The 22016-nt window shown below is 43.6% G+C and overlaps 1 protein-coding gene across 1 annotated transcript in view; it reads right to left on the reverse strand.

Moving 5' to 3' along the window:
- Nucleotides 1–1566: 1566 nt before the first annotated feature.
- The window catches only part of LOC110568382 (integrator complex subunit 8-like), a 53253-nt gene continuing 32803 nt past the window's right edge, over nt 1567–22016 (reverse strand). Inside the window, 3 exon segments of the mRNA XM_064384527.1 lie at nt 1567–7873; nt 12327–12511; nt 17513–17634. Coding sequence (XP_064240597.1) covers nt 7768–7873; nt 12327–12511; nt 17513–17634 — 413 coding nt within the window. The 3' untranslated portion in view covers nt 1567–7767.

Genomic DNA, 22016 nt, shown 5'->3' on the forward strand with positions numbered 1-22016 from the left:
CAGCTCTTGGTGGCTGTGGGATTCAGGGCTAAGGAAGTTGCCAATGCAATTAAAAACAACTTATATAATTATCCCATGGCCACCTACCTTATTTTTGATCGAATAAGAAAGCAAGCCACCAACAGACTACAGGCCCTTGCTCCTGGGGATTCCACCTGTTCTCCATCCACTCAAGGTTCCAGTTCACCTGTCAGCCCACAAGTTTCCGGTTCACCTGCTGGCCTGAAGAGGAAGGCAGAGAGTTTTAATCCAGACCCCCAGCATGCCCCCATGGCCTCCCCGACCATCAAGAGCTCCATCAGCAATTGTGGAGATTTAGAAACCTCGGCTCAACAAGTCCTCCAGCATGACTCCGTGGCCTCCTCCATTGGGAGCTCCAACAGCAGTGGTGGGGATACAGAAACGTCATCTGAGCAAGCCCTCCAGCATGACTGTGTGGCCTCCTCCATTGGGAGCTCCAACGGCAGTGGTGGGGATTTAGAACCCTCGGCTCAGCAAGCCCTCCAGCCTGACCACGTGGCCTCCTCCATCTGGTACTCCATCGGCAGTGGCGGGGATTTATCTGAGCAAGCACTCCAGCATGACCGCGTGGCCTCCTCCATTGGGAGCTCGAACGGCAGTGGTGGGGATTTAGAACCCTCGGCTCAGCAAGCCCTCCAGCCTGACCACGTGGCCTCCTCCATCTGGTACTCCATCGGCAGTGGCGGGGATTTATCTGAGCAAGCACTCCAGCATGACCGCGTGGCCTCCTCCATTGGGAGCTCCAACGGCAGTGGTGGGGATTTAGAACCCTCGGCTCAGCAAGCCCTCCAGCCTGACTGCGTGGCCTCCTCCATCTGGTACTCCATCGGCAGTGGTGGGGATTTAGAAAGCTTGGCTCAACAAGCCCTCCAGCATGACCGTGTGGCCTCCTCCATTGGGAGATCCAACGGCAGTGGTGGGGATTTAGAAACCGTGCCTGAGCAAGCCCTCCAGCATGACCACGTGGCCTCCTCCATTGGGAGCTCCATCGGCAGTGGTGGGGACTTAGAAACCGTGCCTGAGCAAGCCCTCCAGCATGACCACGTGGCCTCCTCCATTGGGAGCTCCATCGGCAGTGGTGGGGATTTAGAAACCGTGCCTGAGCAAGCCCTCCAGCATGACCACGTGGCCTCCTCCATTGGGAGCTCCATCGGCAGTGGTGGAGATTTACAAACCTCGGCTCAGCAAGCCCTCCAGGGTGACCTCGTGGCTGCAGCCTCCATCAAGTGCTCCAAGGGCAGTGAAGATTTAGAAACTTTGGCTCAACAAGCCCTCCAGCATGACCTCATGGCCGCCTCCTCCACCCAGAGCACCACCCAGAGAACCCTGGCTCAAGAATCATCACAGAAAGCCAGAGCCCTCCAAGCTAGGCAGCCCGAGGCTGTGTTGGCGCAGCCAACAAGAAGCCGGGGCTGCCGCAGAGCTGCCAGGCGATGCATTTCAATACTAATGAGATGCTTCTGCCTGTGCCCACCCAAGAGAAGAAGCCGCTCAACATAGTTGGGCGGCTGATAAAATCAGGTAGGTGGGGCGGTGAAGCCGCACTTCTTGCATTTTACTATATTTATTCTGTCTTTATTAGTATTGCTTTAATTGGCAAATCATGCTTGTACATTCATGGGATGCAGTGTGAGGATTAGATAGATGTGTGCACCGTGAAATGAGGAAATCCCACTACTCAGCATCTCCACCACCTCAGAGAGACCAATTCCACGTGATGCCCCAGAAGTGTCGATCTGAACAAGTTGACCCCGCTGAAGTAGCCTCACAATTTTCAGTGAGGCCCTAGCATCAGACCTTAATGCTTACACCCCACCAGATAAAAACTGTGTCCTTCGGCAGTATGGAAATGACCTTCTCCTAGCAGCATCCACTATCAAAAATTGCCATGAAGGAACCCAAAACCTCCACCTTCTGTGGAAGGCAAGGTATAAAGTATATAAAAAGGAGGAAAAAAAAGCCCAGATTTCCTGCGAAGGAGTCACATACTTGGGGTTTGTCATAAGCCACAGACAGACAGCATGTGTTAGGCAGCGCATGCAAGGAAGCTGTCTGTAGAATTCTCACCCCAACCTCCCAGCAACAAGTCACAGTGTTCTTAGGGGCAACAGGGTTCTGCCATATTTAAATCCCAAATTTCTCACTAATGGCAAAATAATTATATAAATACACAAAAGGGGGGGAAAGAAAACCCTTTATCTGGGGGCCTGAGCAACAAAAAGCATTTAATACAATCAAGAAGGCTCTAGTTGAGGCACCTGCTTTAGGACTGCCAGACATAACTAAACCCGTTCTCCTGTATATTCATGAGCAGAAGGGAGTGGCCATCAGAGTTTTAACCCAATCTGGGAATCATGGCATCACCCAATAGCCTGCCTATCAAAGCAACTGGACTCGGCGGCTCAGGACGGCCATCCTGTTTCAAGGCTCTTGCTGCTACAAGTGCTGATAAATTAACTCTGGGAAAGCAGTTAACTGTATGGGTACCACACTGTTTTAACACTAATGGAGCAAAGAAGGCGCCATTGGTTGTCAAATCCTAGAATGACCCAATATCAGGGCTTTTATGTAAAAACTCCACATAACCTTAGAAACTATAAACACTCTCAACCCTGCCTCCCTCCTCCCACTGGAAACAGAAGCTCCCCTATATAACTGTATAGAGACAGTAGATAAAGTATTCTCAAGTAGAAGGGATCTTACAGATCAGCCCCTCCAAAATCCAGATGTCAAGTACTTTACAGCTTGTAGCAGCTTTGTAACAGAAGTCAGATGGGCAGGATATGGAGTTGTAACTCTAAATTCAGTGGTAGACGCCCAAAGCCTGCCAACAGGAACCCCAGCCCCCGGAGCAGAGCTAATAGCTTTAACGCAGGCATTGCTGTTAGCAAAAGGTAAAAGAGTCAACATATATACTAATTCAAAGTATGCCTTTGCTATGTATGCTACATGTACATGGGAGCATATACAAGAAAAAAGGACTCCTAACTGCCCAAGGAACAAGTGTAGGGTATCCAGAAAAAATCCTACAACTTTTAGATGCAGTATGGGATCCTAAGAAAAATAGCTGTTATATATTGCCAAGGCCATCAAAAACGTGGGACCCTAGAGGCAAGAGGAAACAGGAAAGCAAATGCAGAAGCTAGGTGTGCAGCAATGAATACTCCACTTTCCAGCACGGTAGGTAGGAAGGCAGCTACTGCCATGCCTCTCCTCCCAGAACCTTTGCCTAAAGAGAAGCCAAATTACTCCCCAAATGAGAGGACCTGGTTTGCTCAGGAAAACAGAGCTTATACAAAAAAAGGCTGGTGGAGGTTCTCAAACAGAAAATTAGTTTTTCCTGAAGTAATAGCCCTCAGGTTTGTAAAACAGTTCTACCAAGAAACTCACATGGGAAAACAGCACTAGAAACACTAGTGGGGTGCCACTTCTATGTGCCACTGCTCACTGTCATCTCCCGAGCCGTCTGTAAACAATGCTTAACCTGTGCTCAGAACCACCAACGGCAAGGGCCATTTTGGCCCCTGGGAATTCAAAAAGTGGGAGTAACCCCATGTGAAAACTTGCTTGTAGATTTTACTGAAATGCCCCAAGCAGGAGGCTCTCGGTTTATGCTGGTGCTTGTCTGCACCTACTCCGGCTGGGTAGAAGTTTTCCCCACCTGCACTGAAAAAGCCATGGAGGCAACTCAAGCATTACTAACAGATAGTATTCCTAGGTTTGGGCTGCCTCTGACTCTCAGGTCTGACAATGAACTGGCATTTGTAGCTGAGATTGTTCAAAATCTCTCTCAACTGTTGGAAATCACATACTGCCTGCCGTCCCCAGAGTTTGGGGAAGGTAAAGCAAATAAACTGGACACTGAAACAATTCCTAAAGAAACTCTGTCAGGAAACCCACTTACGGTGGGATCAAATCTTGCCCATGGTCCTTCTCCGAGTCAGATGCACCCAACCAAACAGACCTAATATTCACCTTATGAAGTTTTGTCTGGGAAACCACCCCCCACAACCCGGGTAAAAGAAAATCTTTTTTTAAAAAAATAGGAAAAATAAACATTAAGGAGATAAATGCAGGCCCTAGGTAAAGCCATGAAACAAAGCTGGGTACAAAAAAGAATACCCATAAGTTTAACAATTCCAATCCATTCATTTAAACCCAGAGACTCTGTCTAGGTTAAAAAGTGGAACCCAACCACATTGGGCCCTTTTATTGTAACCTTATCCACCCCCATTGCTGTTAAAGTTGCTAAAGTTGTTCTCTGGATTCATCACAGCCAGTTAAGCAGCAGCCCCAGACAAGTGAACCAGTCAGCCGGATCCAGAATATCCCACCAGGCTAACCTGGAGACATGTCATCGACAAGGACCAGAACCAGCTCGGTCCGGTTCCAGATGCAGACGACCCTGAGAAACTGTCGAGCCCTGCTCTAGTCACACAACCAGAAGCTGACTAGTCAACACGCGGCCGAAGCTCGAGGAAGCTCCACCGGATAAGCAAACATAAACTAAAACCTTAAGCAAAATCTTAAACCTTGTCATTTTAATAATGTTAAGCATCCTCTTACTATGTTGACATTGCTGCAAAGCTTCGCTCCCAGGAGAAAGCATTCCTTGTCCAGTCTTAGTGTAAAAATGTTACCTTTCATTTTGCTCATGTCAGCCCTTATGGTAAATCTACTAAGTGACGAAGTCCTGTATGGGTGTCCTATGTGCACCCACACTACACAAATAGGGAATACACAAGTTAAAACTTTACTATAGCAAACACATTATGAGTGTAAAGGAGCTTCCCTAGGAACTTGCATGTATAATCGAACTACCTATTCAATTTGTAATCCAGGTAATAATAAGTCTTATGTGTGCTAGAACCCCAAACTTTTCCCTGGGGTATGGTTTGAGCTCTGTAAAAGAACAGGAAAAGAAACCCTTTACAATCTAACTCGGGTAACCCATTCTCATTAGGGAAGTGTGTCCTTAGATGCCTAACAGGTAGGAAAAACACTTCTTCAAAATAAAACAAATACTTGTAGTCCCAACTTGTTATAACACCCCTATTAGGAAAGTCCTAATTAGGTGTGCACATGACATAACTGCAAATCCTATAACCCTCAAAAAAAGCCGGCGGTGCTTACTCAAATCCCACTTTGGATTAGTGATGCTCTAAGCTGATACAGCTATAATAAATGTACAAATAGGAAACTGAAAAAAACACAGACTGGCCCCCAGAAAAAAATAATTATTATGGCCCAGCCACTTGGGCACCAAAATAGGGCATGGGGATATCACACTCCCATCTATATAATTAACTGCATCATTAGGCTGCAGGCAGTTCTAAAAATCATAACCAATGAAACATCCAAAGCTTTAAATGTGCTACCTTACAAATTTACAAGCCACATAGATGAGAAATGCCATTTACCAGAAAAAAACTAATATTACATTGTCTTACAGCTTAGCAGAAGAAACAACTTAAGGTAAATAATAGCACTGTTCCTGGAACCACAACACTCTGCAGATCAGGCCCCGGGCCTGTGTTTACTCAAATTCCAACTTTTGAGCTGTTGCCCTGGCTGGCCCTGGGTAGATGACTGGTTAGCTAAAGACAGGTAAGATTCTTCAAAGGAAAGACAACCTAAGACAGGCACAGGCACAAAGGAGCCATCAGGCCTAAAAGATCATTTTGTGCCTCTCATGGCAGGAGAGAAACTCTCAATCTCGTGCTAAAAATTCAACTCAGTGCTGTACGCTTACCATAGCTAACACACTGGCCTGCTGTCCACCAAAAATACAAAGGCGCTCCCAAAAGGGTTGTCTTCAAAAGCTCTGCAACACACCTAAGCCATCGCCCTGACATCCAGCTACAAAAACCAAACAGGCATAAAACTAATAAATAAGCCCATAGGAATACCAAGTGACCTAAACCAAAATTAACTTCCAAATACTAGTGAATGCTGAAAGCAATGCGGTTGTTTCCTATTAAAGAGTTAATAAAAAGCAACAAAGGGGGGAAATGAAGAGGGAAATTAAATAATAACAATGGTAGTCTACAATTGCTGCATAACACAGTTTACTGTGTTGTGTTCAATATAAAATCTAACCCCAGCTCTGCTTAAAATTAACTCCTTAAAACCTATCTTATCTATTCTGCCCACATTCTCAGCAAAGTTCCTAGACATCTCAAGACTCCTGTTTTTCTTGCTGACCAGCTGCAAGGTCACAGGGCAAGATAACACCCAAAGAATGTGTAATGCATTTCTCAAAATGCTATTTTTCAAATGTAACATACATCACAAGACATGTTACAAATTAACTGTCCTTTGTTGTGGCTTCTGCAAACCTGTGTTACATCATCCTGGATATATAAAAAGTATACCATTTTCTTTCTCCTTTGCTCAATCTTGGGATGTTAATCTGCTGAGTCAGTGGCCACCTTAATAAAATCCTCCTGTTTCACCCATTGGTCTCTCTGGTCCCCTGAATATTCTGAAACACCCCAGGTGTGAGTACTGAATCTCCCTCTAAATGCCAGTTTGGAACCCCAGAGAGAAGGTCTCTGTGGGCCCTGCATGAGCTCCCCAAGAGCCCCTCTGAATCTGTCCTTCTGCTAAGCTGCTGTGTCCCCCCTGGAAGTGCCACCACCGATACCATCGCCCGAAGTGGAAAAGTCTGGCTTCCTCTAAATAGGTGCTGGCCAACTAAGGAGCAGAGTCTGATTTGAGGTTGTCACGGCAGCTTCGAACTGTGGGCTCTTGGGCCATTTGGATTATACTCCAAGTCTCATTCCCAGTCCAGTGCTCCCACACCCAGCAGCTCCCATTCATCTGTCCATGTGCCAAAGAAGGGCCCAGGGCAGTGTGCGGGGCTCAGGGAGGGAGAATGAGGCTCAGGTACATAACTGGGATTCATAACTCATATTTATGCTGAATGTTAGGAGCTGACTTCAATGAAAGAGCATTAGAAAATATATCCTAGCTTTCAAAGAAATATATATCCAAATGTTAAAATCTGTATGCACTGGCATATGAAATAACCATACTTTATTGTTTATTAATAATTTTTGGAAAAAAATATATGTGGAGGGCCAATGACACCAGTTATTTAATTTATGCTCATACTTTAATTTTTGTGACAGAGTCTCACTCTGTCACCAGGCTGGAGTGCAATGGCATGATCTCGGCTCACTGCAACTTCCGACTCCCTGGTTCAAGCAATTCTCCTGCCTCAGCCTCCCAAGTAGCTAGGATTACAGGCTCGAGCCACCACGCCCAGCTAATTTTTGTATTTTTAGTGGAGACGGGGTTTCACCATGCTGCCCAGGATGGTGTCAATCTCCTGACCTCATGATCCGCCCACCTCAGTCTTTCAAAGTGCTGGGATTACAGTCGTGAGCTACTGCACCTGGACTATGCTCATATTTCTTTAATAAACTGTGAGGTGTGAACTTTCTCAATGCACTGCAATGTATCAACAACTTTCAGAGTCAATCATGGGTAGCTGTATGGACCTCACCTAGCAGTAGAGGAAAGCAAAATCCAAGACACAGCATTTAGGAAGGTCTAGAAAGTGCCTGTTCTGGCCGGGCACAGTAGTGGCTCACGCCTGTAATCCCAGCACTTTGGGAGGTCGAGGCTGGCGGATAGCTTGAGCTCAGGAGACCAGCCTTAGTAACATGGTGAAACCCTGTCTCTACAAAAAAAAAAATGTAAAAATTAACTGGCTGTCGTGGTGCAAACCTGTAAACCCAGCTACTCAGGAGGCTGAGGTGGGAGGATGACTTCAGCCTGGGAGGCAGAGGTTGCAGTGGGTTGAGATGGCACCACTGGACTCCAGCCTGAGTTACAGAGTGACATCCTGGAAAGAAAGGGAAGGGAAGGGAAGGGAAGAAGGATACGGGAGGGGAAAGGAGGGAAGGGAGAAAGGGAAGGGGAAAGGAAAAGGAAAGGAGAAAGGAAAAAGGAAAGGAACGGAGAGAAAAAAAACAAAAGGAAGGGAAAGGAAGGAGAGAGAAAAAGAAAAGAAAAGAAAGGAAATAAAGGAAAAGGAAAGTAAAGAAAAGGAAAAGGAAAGTAAAGAAAAGGAAAGAGAAAAAGTAAAGGGAAGGGAAGGGAAGAGAAGGGAAGGGGAAAAGAAGCTAAGTTTCTTTCTTTTTTCAGTCTTCCTTTCTGTCTCTCTTTTTTCCCTCTTTCTTTCATTCTTTCTTTCTTAGAAAAAGAATCCAAGGAGCCCCACAAAGAGAGATTTCACAGAGAAAGTGGATTTTGTGTTCAATGTTATAATTAAGCTAAGAGGCTACAATTAGGACTCTTAGTAATGAGGGGAAATCCATATGCCTGTTATGTCAAAAATGTAAGTAAGCCAATTACATATTCTAGCACAATAGATCTGTGCTAGAAAGTCAGACCAAATATGAGACCAAGTAACATGAGGCACGACTTTAAACATAGAATGGATGATAAATCTAAACACCCGTTTTCACAGAAAGCAGTTTGACGCAGGGCTGGTATGGATTCATTGTGTCCAATCTTAGGTCTTAGATCCACAGGGGGGATGTTGCATAATGATATTAGCCTAAATGCTAGTTATTTGTTTCACTTATTTATTTTACTTTTCTGAATCAGCACACAAAGCATGAAAAACTTAATTGTATTTATAGAAGACATAAAAATAAAACAATTTAAACAAGCGAGAGCTGACAGAATTTGGAGGATAGGTGGGCCAAGGCCATGGAAAGCTGTCAGTGGGGTCTCGGCCATACCACCCTGAACGCACCCAATCTCATCGGATAAGCCAAGTGCAGGGTGATTTTGAGGTCAGCAAGGAGTGAGGTTGGTTTAGGAGGAGCCAGTGGGAGAGTGATAAGAAACAAGGTTAGGAGGGCAGCTGGGGTCCAGCCTTTGGGTTTTATTCTGCATGTGATGGAAAACAGTGGAAGCTGAGGGGGCTGGGGAGTCACATGAAGTGGCTCCTGATGGCAGAACAATGAGAAGACCGCTGGGTGCAATGGCTCATGCCTGTAATTCCAGTGCTCTCGGAGGCCGAGGCAGGCAGACTGCTTGAGCCCAGAAGTCCAAGATCAGCCTGGGCAACATGGCAAAACCCAGTATCTACTAAAAATACAAAAAATTAGCTGGGTGTGGTGGTGCGTGCCTGTAGTCCCAGCTACTTGGGAGGCTGACGCAAGAGAATTGCTTGAACCTGGGAGGCGGAGGTTGCAGTGAGCCAAGATTGCACCATTACATTCCAGCCTGAGTGACAACAGGGAAATGTTGTCTATATATATATATATATTATATAGAAATAGGTACTCAATACTCATTCAGATTTAAGTAATCCTGCCTTGTATTTAGGTAATTCCTTCCAGTGTTTTTGTGTGGTGGGTGGAGGGGGATCAGACTTCAGGAGGTTAAGAACAACTGTGAGGGGGCAGGGTTTCTAAGGAAGAATAAGTAACAGTTCCCTTGGTGAACTGCCTTGCGGGAGGGGAGCTTAAAAGGGAATGAAACATTTGGTAAACATTGTTTCTAATTCTTTGGGAAGAGTTAGCAGAAACCTTTAAGGTTTCCATTTGTCCCTTCCCTTGTCTTCCCACCCAGCAGCCATAGCCCTTTTCATCTTTAGTCTTTTCTTCTGTTTTTGAGACAAGGTCTCACTCTGTTGTCCAGGCCGCAGTGCAGTGGCGCCGTCATGTGTCACTGCAGCCTCAACCTCTCAAGCTCAAGCAATCCTCCCACCTCAGCATCCCGAGTAGTTGGGACTAAAGACAGGCACCACCGACACCCGGCTAATTTTTGTATTTTCTTATAGAGATGGGTTTTCGCCATGTTTCCCAGCCCGGTCTCAAAACCTGGGCTCAAGCGATCTTCCCGCCTCAACCTCCCGACGTGCTGGGATTACAGGCATGAGCCACCGTGCCTGACCAGGTAAAATTAATTTTTAATAAAACCTGTTTTTGAAAGCAGCTTTAGGTTCACAGAAAAACTGAGTAGAAAGTATAGAGTTGGCTGGGCATCAGGGCTCAAGCCTGTATTCCCAGCACTTTGGGACGCCAAGGCAGGCGGATCACGAGGTCAGGAGTTCAAGACCAGCCTGGTCAATATGGTAAAACCCAGTCTCTACTAAAAATACAAAAATTAGCCAGGCGTGGTGCCACACATCTGTAGTCCCAGCTTCCCAGCTCCTTGGGAGGCTGAGGCAGAAGTATCACTTGAACCCGGGAGGTGGAGGTTGTAGTAAGCTTAGACTGCACCATTGCACTCCAGCCTGGGTGACAAGATCAAAAATCCATCTTAAAAAACAGAGAGAAAATACAGAGTTCACATATACGCCCTGCCTCTCTTCGTGCACAGCCTCCCCCTCTATCCACATCCCCACCAGATGGGTGTGTTGGTTACAATGGAGGAGCCCATTGTGACCTGACAGTCACTGAAATCCCACAGCTAACCCACCGTTCGCATTGCACGTCCATTGGGTTTGGACAGATGGATGTCACACATCCACCATTACAGTATCCTTCCGAACAGCATCACTGCCCTAAGAACCCTCTGTGCTCTGCCTAGTCATCTGCCCCACTTTTTTTTTTTTTGAGATGGGGTCTCACTCTGTTGCCCAGCTTACTGCAGCCTCCAACTTCTGGGCTCAAGCTATCCTCCCATCTCAGCCTCCCGAGTAGCTGGGACTACAGGCACGTGCCGCCACACCCAGCTAATTTTTGTATTTTCTGTAAAGATGGGTTTCTGCCATATTGCCCAGGCTGGTCTTGAGCACCTGGGCTCAAGACATCCTTCCCTTTTGGCCTCCCAAAGTGCAGGGATTATAGGCATGAGCCATCCGTCTCCAGATTTTTTTTTTTTTTTTGGAGACAGAATCTCACTATGTCACCTAGGCCTGAATGCAGTGGACTGATCTCAGTTCACTGCAATCTTTGCCTCCTGGATCCAAATGATTCTCATGCCTCAGCCTCCTGAGGAGCTGGGGTTACAGGTGTGCACCACCACACCCAGCTAATTTTTGCATTTTTAGTAGAGACAAACTTTTACCGTGTTGGCCAGGCTGGTCTGGAACTGCTGGCCTCATCCACCCACTTCATCCTCCCAAAGTGCTGTGATTACAAGCATGAGCCACTGTGCCCGGCCAACAGTTTCTGATGTTAGACTGACAACACAGGTGTGAATTCCAGCCAGACATTTTACTGACTTTTGCCTTGAGCAAGATACCTGAGCCTCTGTTTTTGATCTGACACATGGGCATCATTTTAGCTACCCCTAGGGTTGTTTTGAGGCTTAGATAGATAATGTGTATGAACAGGCTAGTACATAGTTGGGGTTTAATAAGTAACAATGCCTTCCCTTGATGAGCAGTGTTGGCTACCTCACTAAGACTGGGGAGTCTCTACTCTCAGCAATAATTTCTTGCCTCAGAATTCTGGAGGTTGGCCAGGGATGGTGGCTCACACCTGTAATCCCAGCACTTTGAGGGGCCAAGAAGGAAGGATCACTGGAGGCCAGGAGCTGCCAACTAGCCTGAGCAAAAAGGCGAGACCTCATCCCTACAAAAAATTAGCTGGGCAAGGTGATGTGTGCCTGTAATCCCAGCTACTCAGAAAGCTGAGGTGGGAGGATTGCTTAAGTTCAAGAGTTAGAAGATGGAGTGAAACGCCTCAGCACTCCAGCTTGGGTGACAGAAAAAAACCCTGTCTCTTAAAAAAAATTAATAAACTAAAAAAATAATGATAATTCAATCAGTTTTTGAAGTAACCAGTATTTTTTAGTCATATTCTACAAAAATCAGCAACAGTAATTAGAGCAATTTTTAAGAAAACTTACTCGTAATTTTTTGATAAAAGAAAGCAGTTCACTCCGACAAAACAAAAATTTTTGAATACACATTTAATAATAGAAATCAAGAAAGAAAATTACAGGTGAAGGTTTATTCTTAATGCTCCAATTCTGCAAGTATGAAAAAGAATGTAATAGTCTATTGTTATACTAACCTAGTAACATTTCTTCCCTGTTTTAATCAAATGTGAAGTCTTTAATACTATTCAACCTGAAACACTGCTGATTTTGAATTCTAGTTAATTAAATGATTTCTTAAAGTGACATATAAACAGAAGACATTTCCAAAGGTGGCCATGGCACACAGATGCATCACAGACGAATACTACAGAACTCCTAAGACTGTCCATCTTTATGATACACAGAATAAAAGTTGATGTTCTTGAAATCAACCTTTAATAGGTTAATAGAATAAATAGGATAAATAGTAAGAAATCAAATGCAACTGACAGAAATATACCAATACATACCGATACATGATACCTAGCGTAGATTCCCTCTGCTTCATTAAACTAACTCTGCCATCATTTCCTCGCTTGTGCTGACTGGACACATTGCAAATTTGAACAACAACTTCCCAAAGGTCTTTGGCTGTCCGTCTACTTTCTTTAGGGCCTGGTAGCTCTTTGCATGCAGTTGCTAAAAGCTGTCCAAGCTATAACATGAAAAACAAAAAACACAAAAGATAATCTGTAACGTTATGCATATTAGCTCTATTATCAAGGCACACTGGAGGAAAGATGCAACGACTGACTGCCCAGACAGACTAAGCACAGTTATTTTATGCTGTGCATTCTGTACAACTGAGGAATTCAGGGCTCGCTGTCTACTGACAGATCTGAATCTGAGAAAGATCCTCTGGTTCAAGCAGACAAACTTTGTCTCTGAACAATTATAATCTAGTGAAAATGAAAATGAGACAATGCAAACAGACACATGATTTATCAAGTGCAGAAACAAACACAAGTTGCTAAATACACATAGTACAATCCCACGTTAGTTACACAGAAAAAAGAAAAGGTGTAATGGAAGGCATACACCAAGATTTTAACTGTAGTAAAAGCCCAGGGGGTGAGATTAAAATAATGCTTAGATTTCTCTCTCTCTTGCTCGCGCTCTCTCTCTCTCTCTCACAAACACACACACACAGAGCTTTTAATCACTGAAAAAAATTGTTTTAATGAGAAAAATAAGGAAAGGAATAAGGAAACTGAAGTTGCCAGAAATAAGAGATACAGATTTAAAGCAATTTTTCTCTAAGAAAATTAGTAGTAATTGGGAATGAAGCTACTGTTCATCTGAGGAGGACAGGTAAGTAAGGCAGGACAGGTTACACGAAATGACTGATGTGAATAAAAGCAGCCTCAAGGACCTAAGATGTAGGGAGCACCCAGAAATAAAGAGTGGAAAGGCTAAAAGCAAAAAGCAGAGAAAGACTGACTTACATCAAATTCAGAATTTTTTTTTTTTTTGGAGACAGGGTCTTGCTCTGCACCCCAGGCTGGAGCACAGTGGCATGATCTTGGCTCACTGCAATCTCTGCCTCCTAAGCTCAAACAATTCTTGTGCCTCAGCCTCCTGAGTAGCTGGAATTACAGGCATGTGCCACCATGTCCAGCTAATTTCTGTATTTTTGGTAGACACAGGGTTTCACCATGCTAGCCAGGCTGGTCTCGAGCTCCTGGCCTCAAGTGATTCATCCGCCTCAGTCTCCCAAAGTTCTAAGATTACAGGGATGAGCCACAGCACCCAGCCAAATTCAGAATTGGTCCCCTTTATTCTTGTTCTTACTAACTTTTACACCCCATGCCTCTTGTAGAGGGTGCAGTAGCAAGCAATTTTGAATTCATCAGGAACCCCTGGTTCCTACTGAAATGGACCTACAAAGTTTTCTAGGGGTCCCTATTGCTTAAGGTGGCTTTTTTAAGGAGGTGGCAAGATTGTGATAAAGACAAAAACTGGCGGTTCTTCCCACATTCTTTTATCATGAAAAATTTTAAACAGAAAAATCAAAAGAATAGTTCAATAAATACCCGACACATTGTGACTATTCTGCCATGCCTGCTTTATATATCTACATAAATTGTTTTGTTAAACCATATTAAACTAAGTTAGGCACAACATTTCATCCCTAAATGCTTCCATATACATCTTCTAAGAACAAGGACATTCTTCTCCATAGCCACAACTCTGTGATCATGAAAATTAACAAGAGTACTGTGGCTTTCCAAAGCTAGTGAGAATGACATAAAAACCCTACCTATACTAGGTGAATGGACATGGACCAATAGCCTAGTAGACATTTCAGCCAGCATGCTCCCCTAACATACTCGTCTCTGACAACTGGGATCACAATACACGCAGCTATTTACTGCAGTGTAATGCCAGGGCTACGGTAGCTCTTAGCTCAAACACATCTGCCGTTGTCAGTGATCACATGCTTTAGGTCACTAAATTTATTTTTTTATACACTTTATAGCACTTTAGGTCATTAAATTTATTACATAAGTTTAAAAGAATTTTCAGGGCCGGGCACGGTAGCTCACGACTGTAATCCCAGCACTTTGGGAGGCCGAGGCGGGCAGATCACCTGAGGTCGGGAGTTCGAGACCAGCCTGGCCAACACGGCAAAACCCCATCTCTACTAAAAATAGAAAATTAGCCGGACATGGTGGCGCACACCTGTAATCCCAGCTACCCGGGAGGCTGAGGCAGGACAATCAATTGAACCTGGGAGGCAGAGGTTGCAGTGAGCTGAGATCATGCCATTGCACTCCAGCCTGGGCAACAAGAGGGAAACTCTGTCTCAAAAAAAAAAAAAAAATTTTCAGAGGTCTTAGGCCCCAAACCAATTGAATTCCACAAACATTCTTGAGCACCTACTATGTGCTGGGCATCATGGAAAGCACAACATAAAAATCAAGTGCCCTGAAGCAGCTCATTATTGAGAAGACAAGTGGACAAATAACTTAGTATTCAGCATAAACACAACAAAAGAAGTACCTCAACGGTACAACAGCAGCGCATCAGGACAACAGTACAAAGGCAGCAAAGAGAGGAAGCAAGTCACTCATTTACACAGAAAAGAATATGAGAAAGCATCAGAGAAACCACATGAACAGGCGAAGCTGGGAAGGATATCCAGGCTAATAAGACAAACATCATGTGCACAGGTGCAGAATGAGAAACATGGCATGGGCACGCTAGTGCTGCCAGCACAGGGCTGGAAGGTCAAGGGGCAGGGGAGCTACACCTGGAGAAGAAGCACGCACACCTTAAGAGGCCTGGCAGGCCACAGGAACAACCTAAGGTTTTAGCCTACACTAGCACCACTGTGACTGCCAACCCCTCCTACTGCTACCTAGACTTTTACCATGAAAGTGCCTATAAATCCTGTGCCCTTCCCATTATGTGGCACTGCCTCCCACTCTGATCCAAGGGGCACACTAGACAGTGTCATATTATTTCAAAAGGGCGTATTTTAGTCACACGCTTACAAATTTTCTGTTCCTATTTGTGATTACATAATACAAATTGGAGTAAGAAAATATGTAACAGAATAGAAAACATTAAAAGCACCTAATATCCCATTATCCAGAGATAATGGCTGTTAATATCCTTTCAGACTTTTTCCTACATGGGCGTGTGTGTGTGTGTGTGTGTGTGTGTGTGTGTGTGTGGCGTGTGTATTCCACACTACATTGGAAGTGTGGAAACTGATCCAAATTGCATTTTTTTCAAAACACAATCCCTCATTCTAAACTTCTTTCTCTAATTCCTTTTTCCTTGACATTAACAAGGCAGTGAGGCCAATTATGTATGGAAGGTGGCACACAAAACTCTAACCACGAGATGACATGAGGAGACACCCAAGTGACTTTTCTTTAACAAAGTCACCACGCATCCTTCCTCTTTTGGACCAGATCAGGGGAACTGCAGGAAGCAGTGAGATAGCCTCTCTCAGAGTTAGGCAACCTACCAAACAATTTCCTGTGTCCTTACACACTGAAGACCCTCAAGCATTCATTACACAATCATATGCCTATCTCTCCTGCTGCACAGCTCCACAGAATTCACTGCCAGAGGTAAAGAGAAAAATTACTACACTGTCTTAGCACTCAACAACGAGCTACAATTCTACATGTAAATGACAGTAACGTTGGAACAAAATGGTTCCCTCATCTGATTTTCTTAAGGCTAAGAAAAGACCGTTGGGCATAAGACAAGTGCCCAAGATATTAAGAACTCATATGCCAGAAAGTTCATTAAAGAGATAGGTATGATTCAGGCCAGGCACAGTGGCTATGCCTGTAATTCCAGCACTTTGGGAGGCCAAGGTGGGTGGATCACCTGCGGTCAGGAGTTCGAGACCAGCCATGGCAAAACCCCATCTCTATGAAAAAAAAAAAAAAAAAATTAGCCAGGTGTGGTAGTGCACACCTGTAAACCCAGCTACTTAGGAGGCTGAGGCATAAGAATCACTTGAACCTGGAAGGCGCAGGTTGCAGCGAGTCGAGATGGTGCCACTGTAGTCCAGCCTGAGCAACAGAGAGGACTCCGTCTCCAAAAAAAAAAAAAAAAAAAAAAAAAAAAAGAGAGATAGATATAATTCAATGTCTGAAATTTCAAAGAAAAGGATAATTCAAGTATGACAATTTTCCTGAGCAAGTGTAAAGACGACAAAAAGGGGGGTGGGGAAAACTGAAGAAATCAACAAACTCTCAATAAATCCTCAAAGGTACAAATGAAATGAGCTCAGGTTTTAAAAGGACATACATGAAATATGAAGGAAGAAACAAGTAACCAAACACAAATGTTACAAAGTGGTACAGTTTTACAAGAGTTCCCGGATAAACACAGATTTAAAGGATTAAGTATTATTAAAGACAAGTTGGGGCAAATAAGGACAAATAACAAAGGTAATAGCAACAATTAGAAATAATTAGAAAATATGAAGGACCAAATACACCCAAAAAGGGAGAGAGGGACTTACTATGTGAAATCCCATGTTTTATTTTTTTAATTATAAGACTAGAAAGTGAGAAAAGTCCACTACTTATTCAGAGTGTGTATAATATTAACATATGAAAGATATAATCTTAGCAAATACCTCCAGTTTCTCTTTAGTTTTGGTATTTTCTGTACTCAGAAGCACTTTAGGTTGCAAAGGATATAATTAAGACAACAAAATAAACAACTTACTACTGATTTGCTAAATAAATTATTTCATTAGAGGAATAATTACTAATAGCAAACTTGTTAAGAGATTCAGACATATCAAACTTAGAAGGGTAAAATTCTAAAGGAGGGTAAAGTGTTCAAATGGAAACAAGAAGAAGTGCATCCCTGATGGTATCCATCAGTTCTAGAGTATGATTATAGCAACCAAAGCAAAGAAAGTGAATCTCTCACTACCTTAGGGTTACACCAATGTGTTCTCTGTCAACTAAATAATCTGTGACTACATGCTCATCAACTATATGGTATTAAAAAATATATTAGAGCACGATGAAATGCATGAATTATCAAAAACTATCAACAAGCATTTGTCCAATCATTTGTATCATAGAAATTAAGACACATGCCCAAAGTGGTGTAAAGTTAAACAAGTATAATACTACTATCCTAATAATCCTTTTATTTAAACATTAATTACCTTCACATATGGATTACTCTGAAGCAACAATGCAGGAACTTGGAGTGTAAGGTATTCATTTTCCCTCCAGTTTAACATAAAGGCAACACACTCCTCAGCTATAACTTGACGAAGAGGAAGATCTAAAAAGCAAAGAAGAAAACAGTTGGAATTACTATCACAACACTAAAGTCAGAACAAAGCAAATACTTGCCCAGAGTTCAACTGAATAAAAAAACTGGCCAGCTATGGTGACTCATACCTGCAATGCCAACACTTTGGGAGGCCAAGGCAGGAGGTTCACTTGAGGCCAGGAGTTTGAGAGCAGCCTGGGCAACAGAGTGAAACCCTGTCTCAAAAACAAACAACAAAATTTTGAAGAGACAGGGTCTCGCTCTGTCACCCAATATGGCGTACAGTGATGTGATCATGGATCACTGCAGCCTTGACCTCCCAGGCTCAAGTGATCCTTCCATCTCAACCTCCCCAAGTAGCTGGGACCACAGCTCCCACCACACCTGGCTAATTTTTGCATTTTTGTAGAGATGGGTTCTCATTATGTTGTCCAGGTTGGTCTCGAACTCCTGAGCTCAAGAGATCCACATGCCTCGGCCTCCCAAAGTGCTGAGATTTCAGGTGTGAGCCACCATGCTTGGCTACAAAAAATGTTTTAAAAATTAACCAAGAGTGGTAACATGTGCCCGTATTTGGGAGGCTGAGGCAGGAGGATCACTGGAGCCCAAAAGTTTCAGGTTACAATGAGCTATGACCATGCCAATGCAGCCATCCTGGATGACAGAGCAAGACTCTGTCTCAATCAATCAATCAATAAAATTTGAAAACCAATAGCTACAGAAAAAATAAAAATAAAAAAATACTAACATTTCACACATTTCTGCAAAATTTCCCAACAACAGATTGCATGTTCCCCCCATTAATCAACAAAATCACCTATCGTTAGGAGTCAACATTCCTTTGTGCAAATCTAAGAGTAGACACTTATCTTCCAGAAGTTTATCATTCAAGTGAGCAGACAACAATCACACAAATAAAACAAGTACAAAATAGTATGGAATAAACTTTCAGCACATTTACAGCAAAGTAGGTAAACCATATAATCAAACTGTAATAGAATCTGAGTTGACATATTTATCCTATTTTTTTTTTCTGATTAAAATACTCATAAGAGACAAGTTATTCAACAAACATTTACTGCACCAGAAACAATTTTAGGTAAATAATAAGAAAAAAATAACCCAGGCTTATTTTGAACATTACTTCCTTTGAAATAAATAATTGTTAAATATACCCTAATACGTTGTGATTTTTTTGTGGCTCAAAGTATGTAACATCAGGTTTTAATGTACTTCAGGAAAAAGGCAAAGAAACCAAAATGAATCCTGAATAACAATGTTAAGGCTGAAAATGGGGAGATTTATTAAACGCCTCCTTTTCTAGGGTAACTATATTTCTCAGTTTTTCTAAAAAGATAGGGCCTATGACTATTTATTTAACTCTCAACTTACTCCAAGAGAAAAAAAGATTTGACATAACAAAAAAGATGCATAAGAACACAGCAAAATAAAAATACATTATTTGCATCATCTTCTAAAGAAGGAACAGGCCAGGTGCGGTGACTCACGCCTGTAATCCCAGCTACTAAGGAGGCTGAGGCAGGAGAATCACGTGAACCTACGAGGTGGAGGCTGAAGTGAGCCGAGATCGCGCCACTGTACTCCACCCTGGGTGACAGAGTAAGACTTTGTCTCAAAAAAAAAAGAAGACGACAGAAGTGAGATTAGTTCCCCAAATACATGCACATCATTGAGTTCTATACATTTTGCCAAAAGGATTCCTTTCATCATCAGGCACTCTCACTCAAAGCTTCATCACCTGACACTCTGATTAGTAATGCCGGCTGACTAGAGGAATAATTTTTTTTTTTTTTTGAGGTGGAGTCTGGCTCTGTTGCCCAGGCTGAAGTGCAGTGGCACGATCTCGGCTCACTGCAACCTCCACCTCCTGGGCTGAAGCGATTCTTCTGCCTCAACCTCCCGAGTAGCTGGGACAACAGGCACGTGCCACCACACCTGGCTAATTTTTGTATTTTTAGTAGAGATGGGGTTTCACCATATTGATTGGCCAGGCTGGTCTCGAACTCCTGACCTTGTGATCCACCTGCCTCAGCCTCCCAAAGTGCTGGCATTATAGGCACAAGCTACTGTGCCCGGCCTAGAGGAATAATTCTTAAGGGAGAATCAGAATCTAGAAACGGGTCCATGAGTTTGAGATCAGTCTGGGCAACATGGCGAAACTCCGTAACTCCATCGCTACAGAAAAATACGAAAACTAGCCAGTTGTGATGGTGAACACCTGTAGTCCCAGCTACCAAGGGAGGCTGAGTTGGGAGCCTTGCTTGAGCCCAGGAGGTGGAGTGCACTCCAGCCAGAGGAATAGAAAGGAGGCCTGGCTCAAAAAAAATTAAAAAATTTTAAAATTTTTAAAAAAGGCATCCTACTTAGCTACAAAGGTATTAAAAGTCAAGGTCTCTCTCCAGACATAAAACTGGTCTTACAATAAATTTGTAGCCCCCTCATCCTACCTTTTTTTTGAGACAGGGTCTCGCTCTGTCACCCCGGTTGGAGAGCAGTGGTGCCATCTCAGCTCGCTGCGGCCTTGATCTCCCTGGCTCAGACAATTTTCCTAACTCAGCCTCCCTGAGCCTCCATGATAGCTGGGACTCTAGGTACACACTACCATGCCCAGGTTATTTCTGTATTTTTTTGTAGAGACAGTCTCACTATGTTGCCCAGGGTGGTCTCAAACTCCTGGCCTCAAGCTGTGCTCCTGCCTCAGCCTGGGATGAGCTGGAATGATTACAGGGTGAGCAACCACGCCTGGCCCCTTATTTCTATAGTAACTAAAAAGCTGAATTTCTTGTCACTTAAGATCACTTCTTGTTCCTGATAATAAAGCCAGGTCAACCCATGTAAAAGAGTGCTTCCCCTTCTGTGTTCTACAGAGGGGCCATGCATCTAATTCATCCAAAAATTGGCCTTCTATCACTAGGGAATTTTTTTTCTTAAAGGAGAGCAGAAAAGGTGGCAGATGTTGCTCTCCATGGAGAGACCATGCCTATCAACCCTGACGCTTTCAGCGGTACTGGAGTACAGAGCTGTGAGAGCATCACAGCCACGAGGCTATGCCAGACTCAGATAGCTTAGTCCGTAACTGAGGCCTGGTCGAAGTCAAAGACAAGAACTGTACCTGTGGAAAAAGATCATTTTAATGTTCTTCCTATTTGAAACAATAGCACCTTTCCTTCTTATTTGTTTTTTTTTGAGACTGAGTTTCACTCTTGTTGCCCAGGCTGGAGTGCAGTGGTAGCGACATCAGCTCACCACAACCTCTGCCTCCTCGGTTCAAGTGATTCTCCTGCCTCAGCCTCCCGAGTAGCTGGAATTACAGGCATGCACCACCACACCCAGCTATTTTTGTATTTTTAGTAGAGACAGGGTTTCTCCATGTTAGCCAGGCTGGTCTCAATCTCCTGGCCTCCAGTGATCTGGCCACCTCGGCCTCCCAAAGTGCTGGGATTACAGGCATAAGCCACCACATCCAGACTCCTTCTTATTTTCAGTACTGTTTTTTTTTTAATTTTCGGTACTGTTTATAAGCACAAGCTACAGGACAAGTTGCTGAACATTTAATAAGTTAGGAGTTTACAAAAATTATATGCAACGCTATCGGTCTTTTACACTCCCTACGCCCAAAAAACTGATGTGAACTACAAACTGTTAAGCTGAAACGGTAATACAAAGACTAATTATTTTAAGGCATTTTCACCCATTTCAAAGAGTATGCCCTCCCTATCCCCAAAAAACTGATGTGAACTACAAACTGTTAGGCCGAAACGGTAGTACAAAGACTAATTATTTAAAGGCATTTTCAACCATTTCAAAGAGTAAGAGCATAGGCTTCAAAGCTGGGCTGACAGAGTAAAGCCATAGTTCTGTCTCTTTCTGTGTGACTGTGGGCAAATTCCTCAACCTCTCTGCACCTCAGTTTCTTAGTTATAAAATAGGGATAAGGAAATAGCAGCTGCTTCATGGAGCTGCTACGAGGACTAAATGAGTTATGCACCTAAAGCTTAGAACAATGCCTAACACGTAGTTAGCACTCAACGAACAGGGTTTAAACATTCTTTCTGATTTTAGAAAAACCCTGTATGGAAAACCTACCTCCTGCTTTTAAAAAGTAAACATGTATATCAGCAGCATGTGTGCTTTAATGCCAGCATATTGTTAGATCAATTCTCATGAAGACATTACAACATTTAAGAGCACTGATGTGTTAAAGGTCAAAGGTGTTCTCTCTATAGGGTACTAAAAAGTTGGGATCTATGACTGCATGACCCTGCTGGAAATTAGACTTGAACTCTCGACCTCAGGTGATCTGCCCACCTTGGCCTCCAAAGTGCTTGGATTACAGGTGTGAGCCACCATGCCTGGCCTCGGAAATTGGA

Source organism: Aotus nancymaae, unplaced genomic scaffold, assembly GCF_030222135.1.
Source record: "Aotus nancymaae isolate 86718 unplaced genomic scaffold, 86718_ANA_hifiasm-v0.15.2.pri h1tg000036l, whole genome shotgun sequence".
Taxonomy (NCBI): domain Eukaryota; kingdom Metazoa; phylum Chordata; class Mammalia; order Primates; family Aotidae; genus Aotus; species Aotus nancymaae.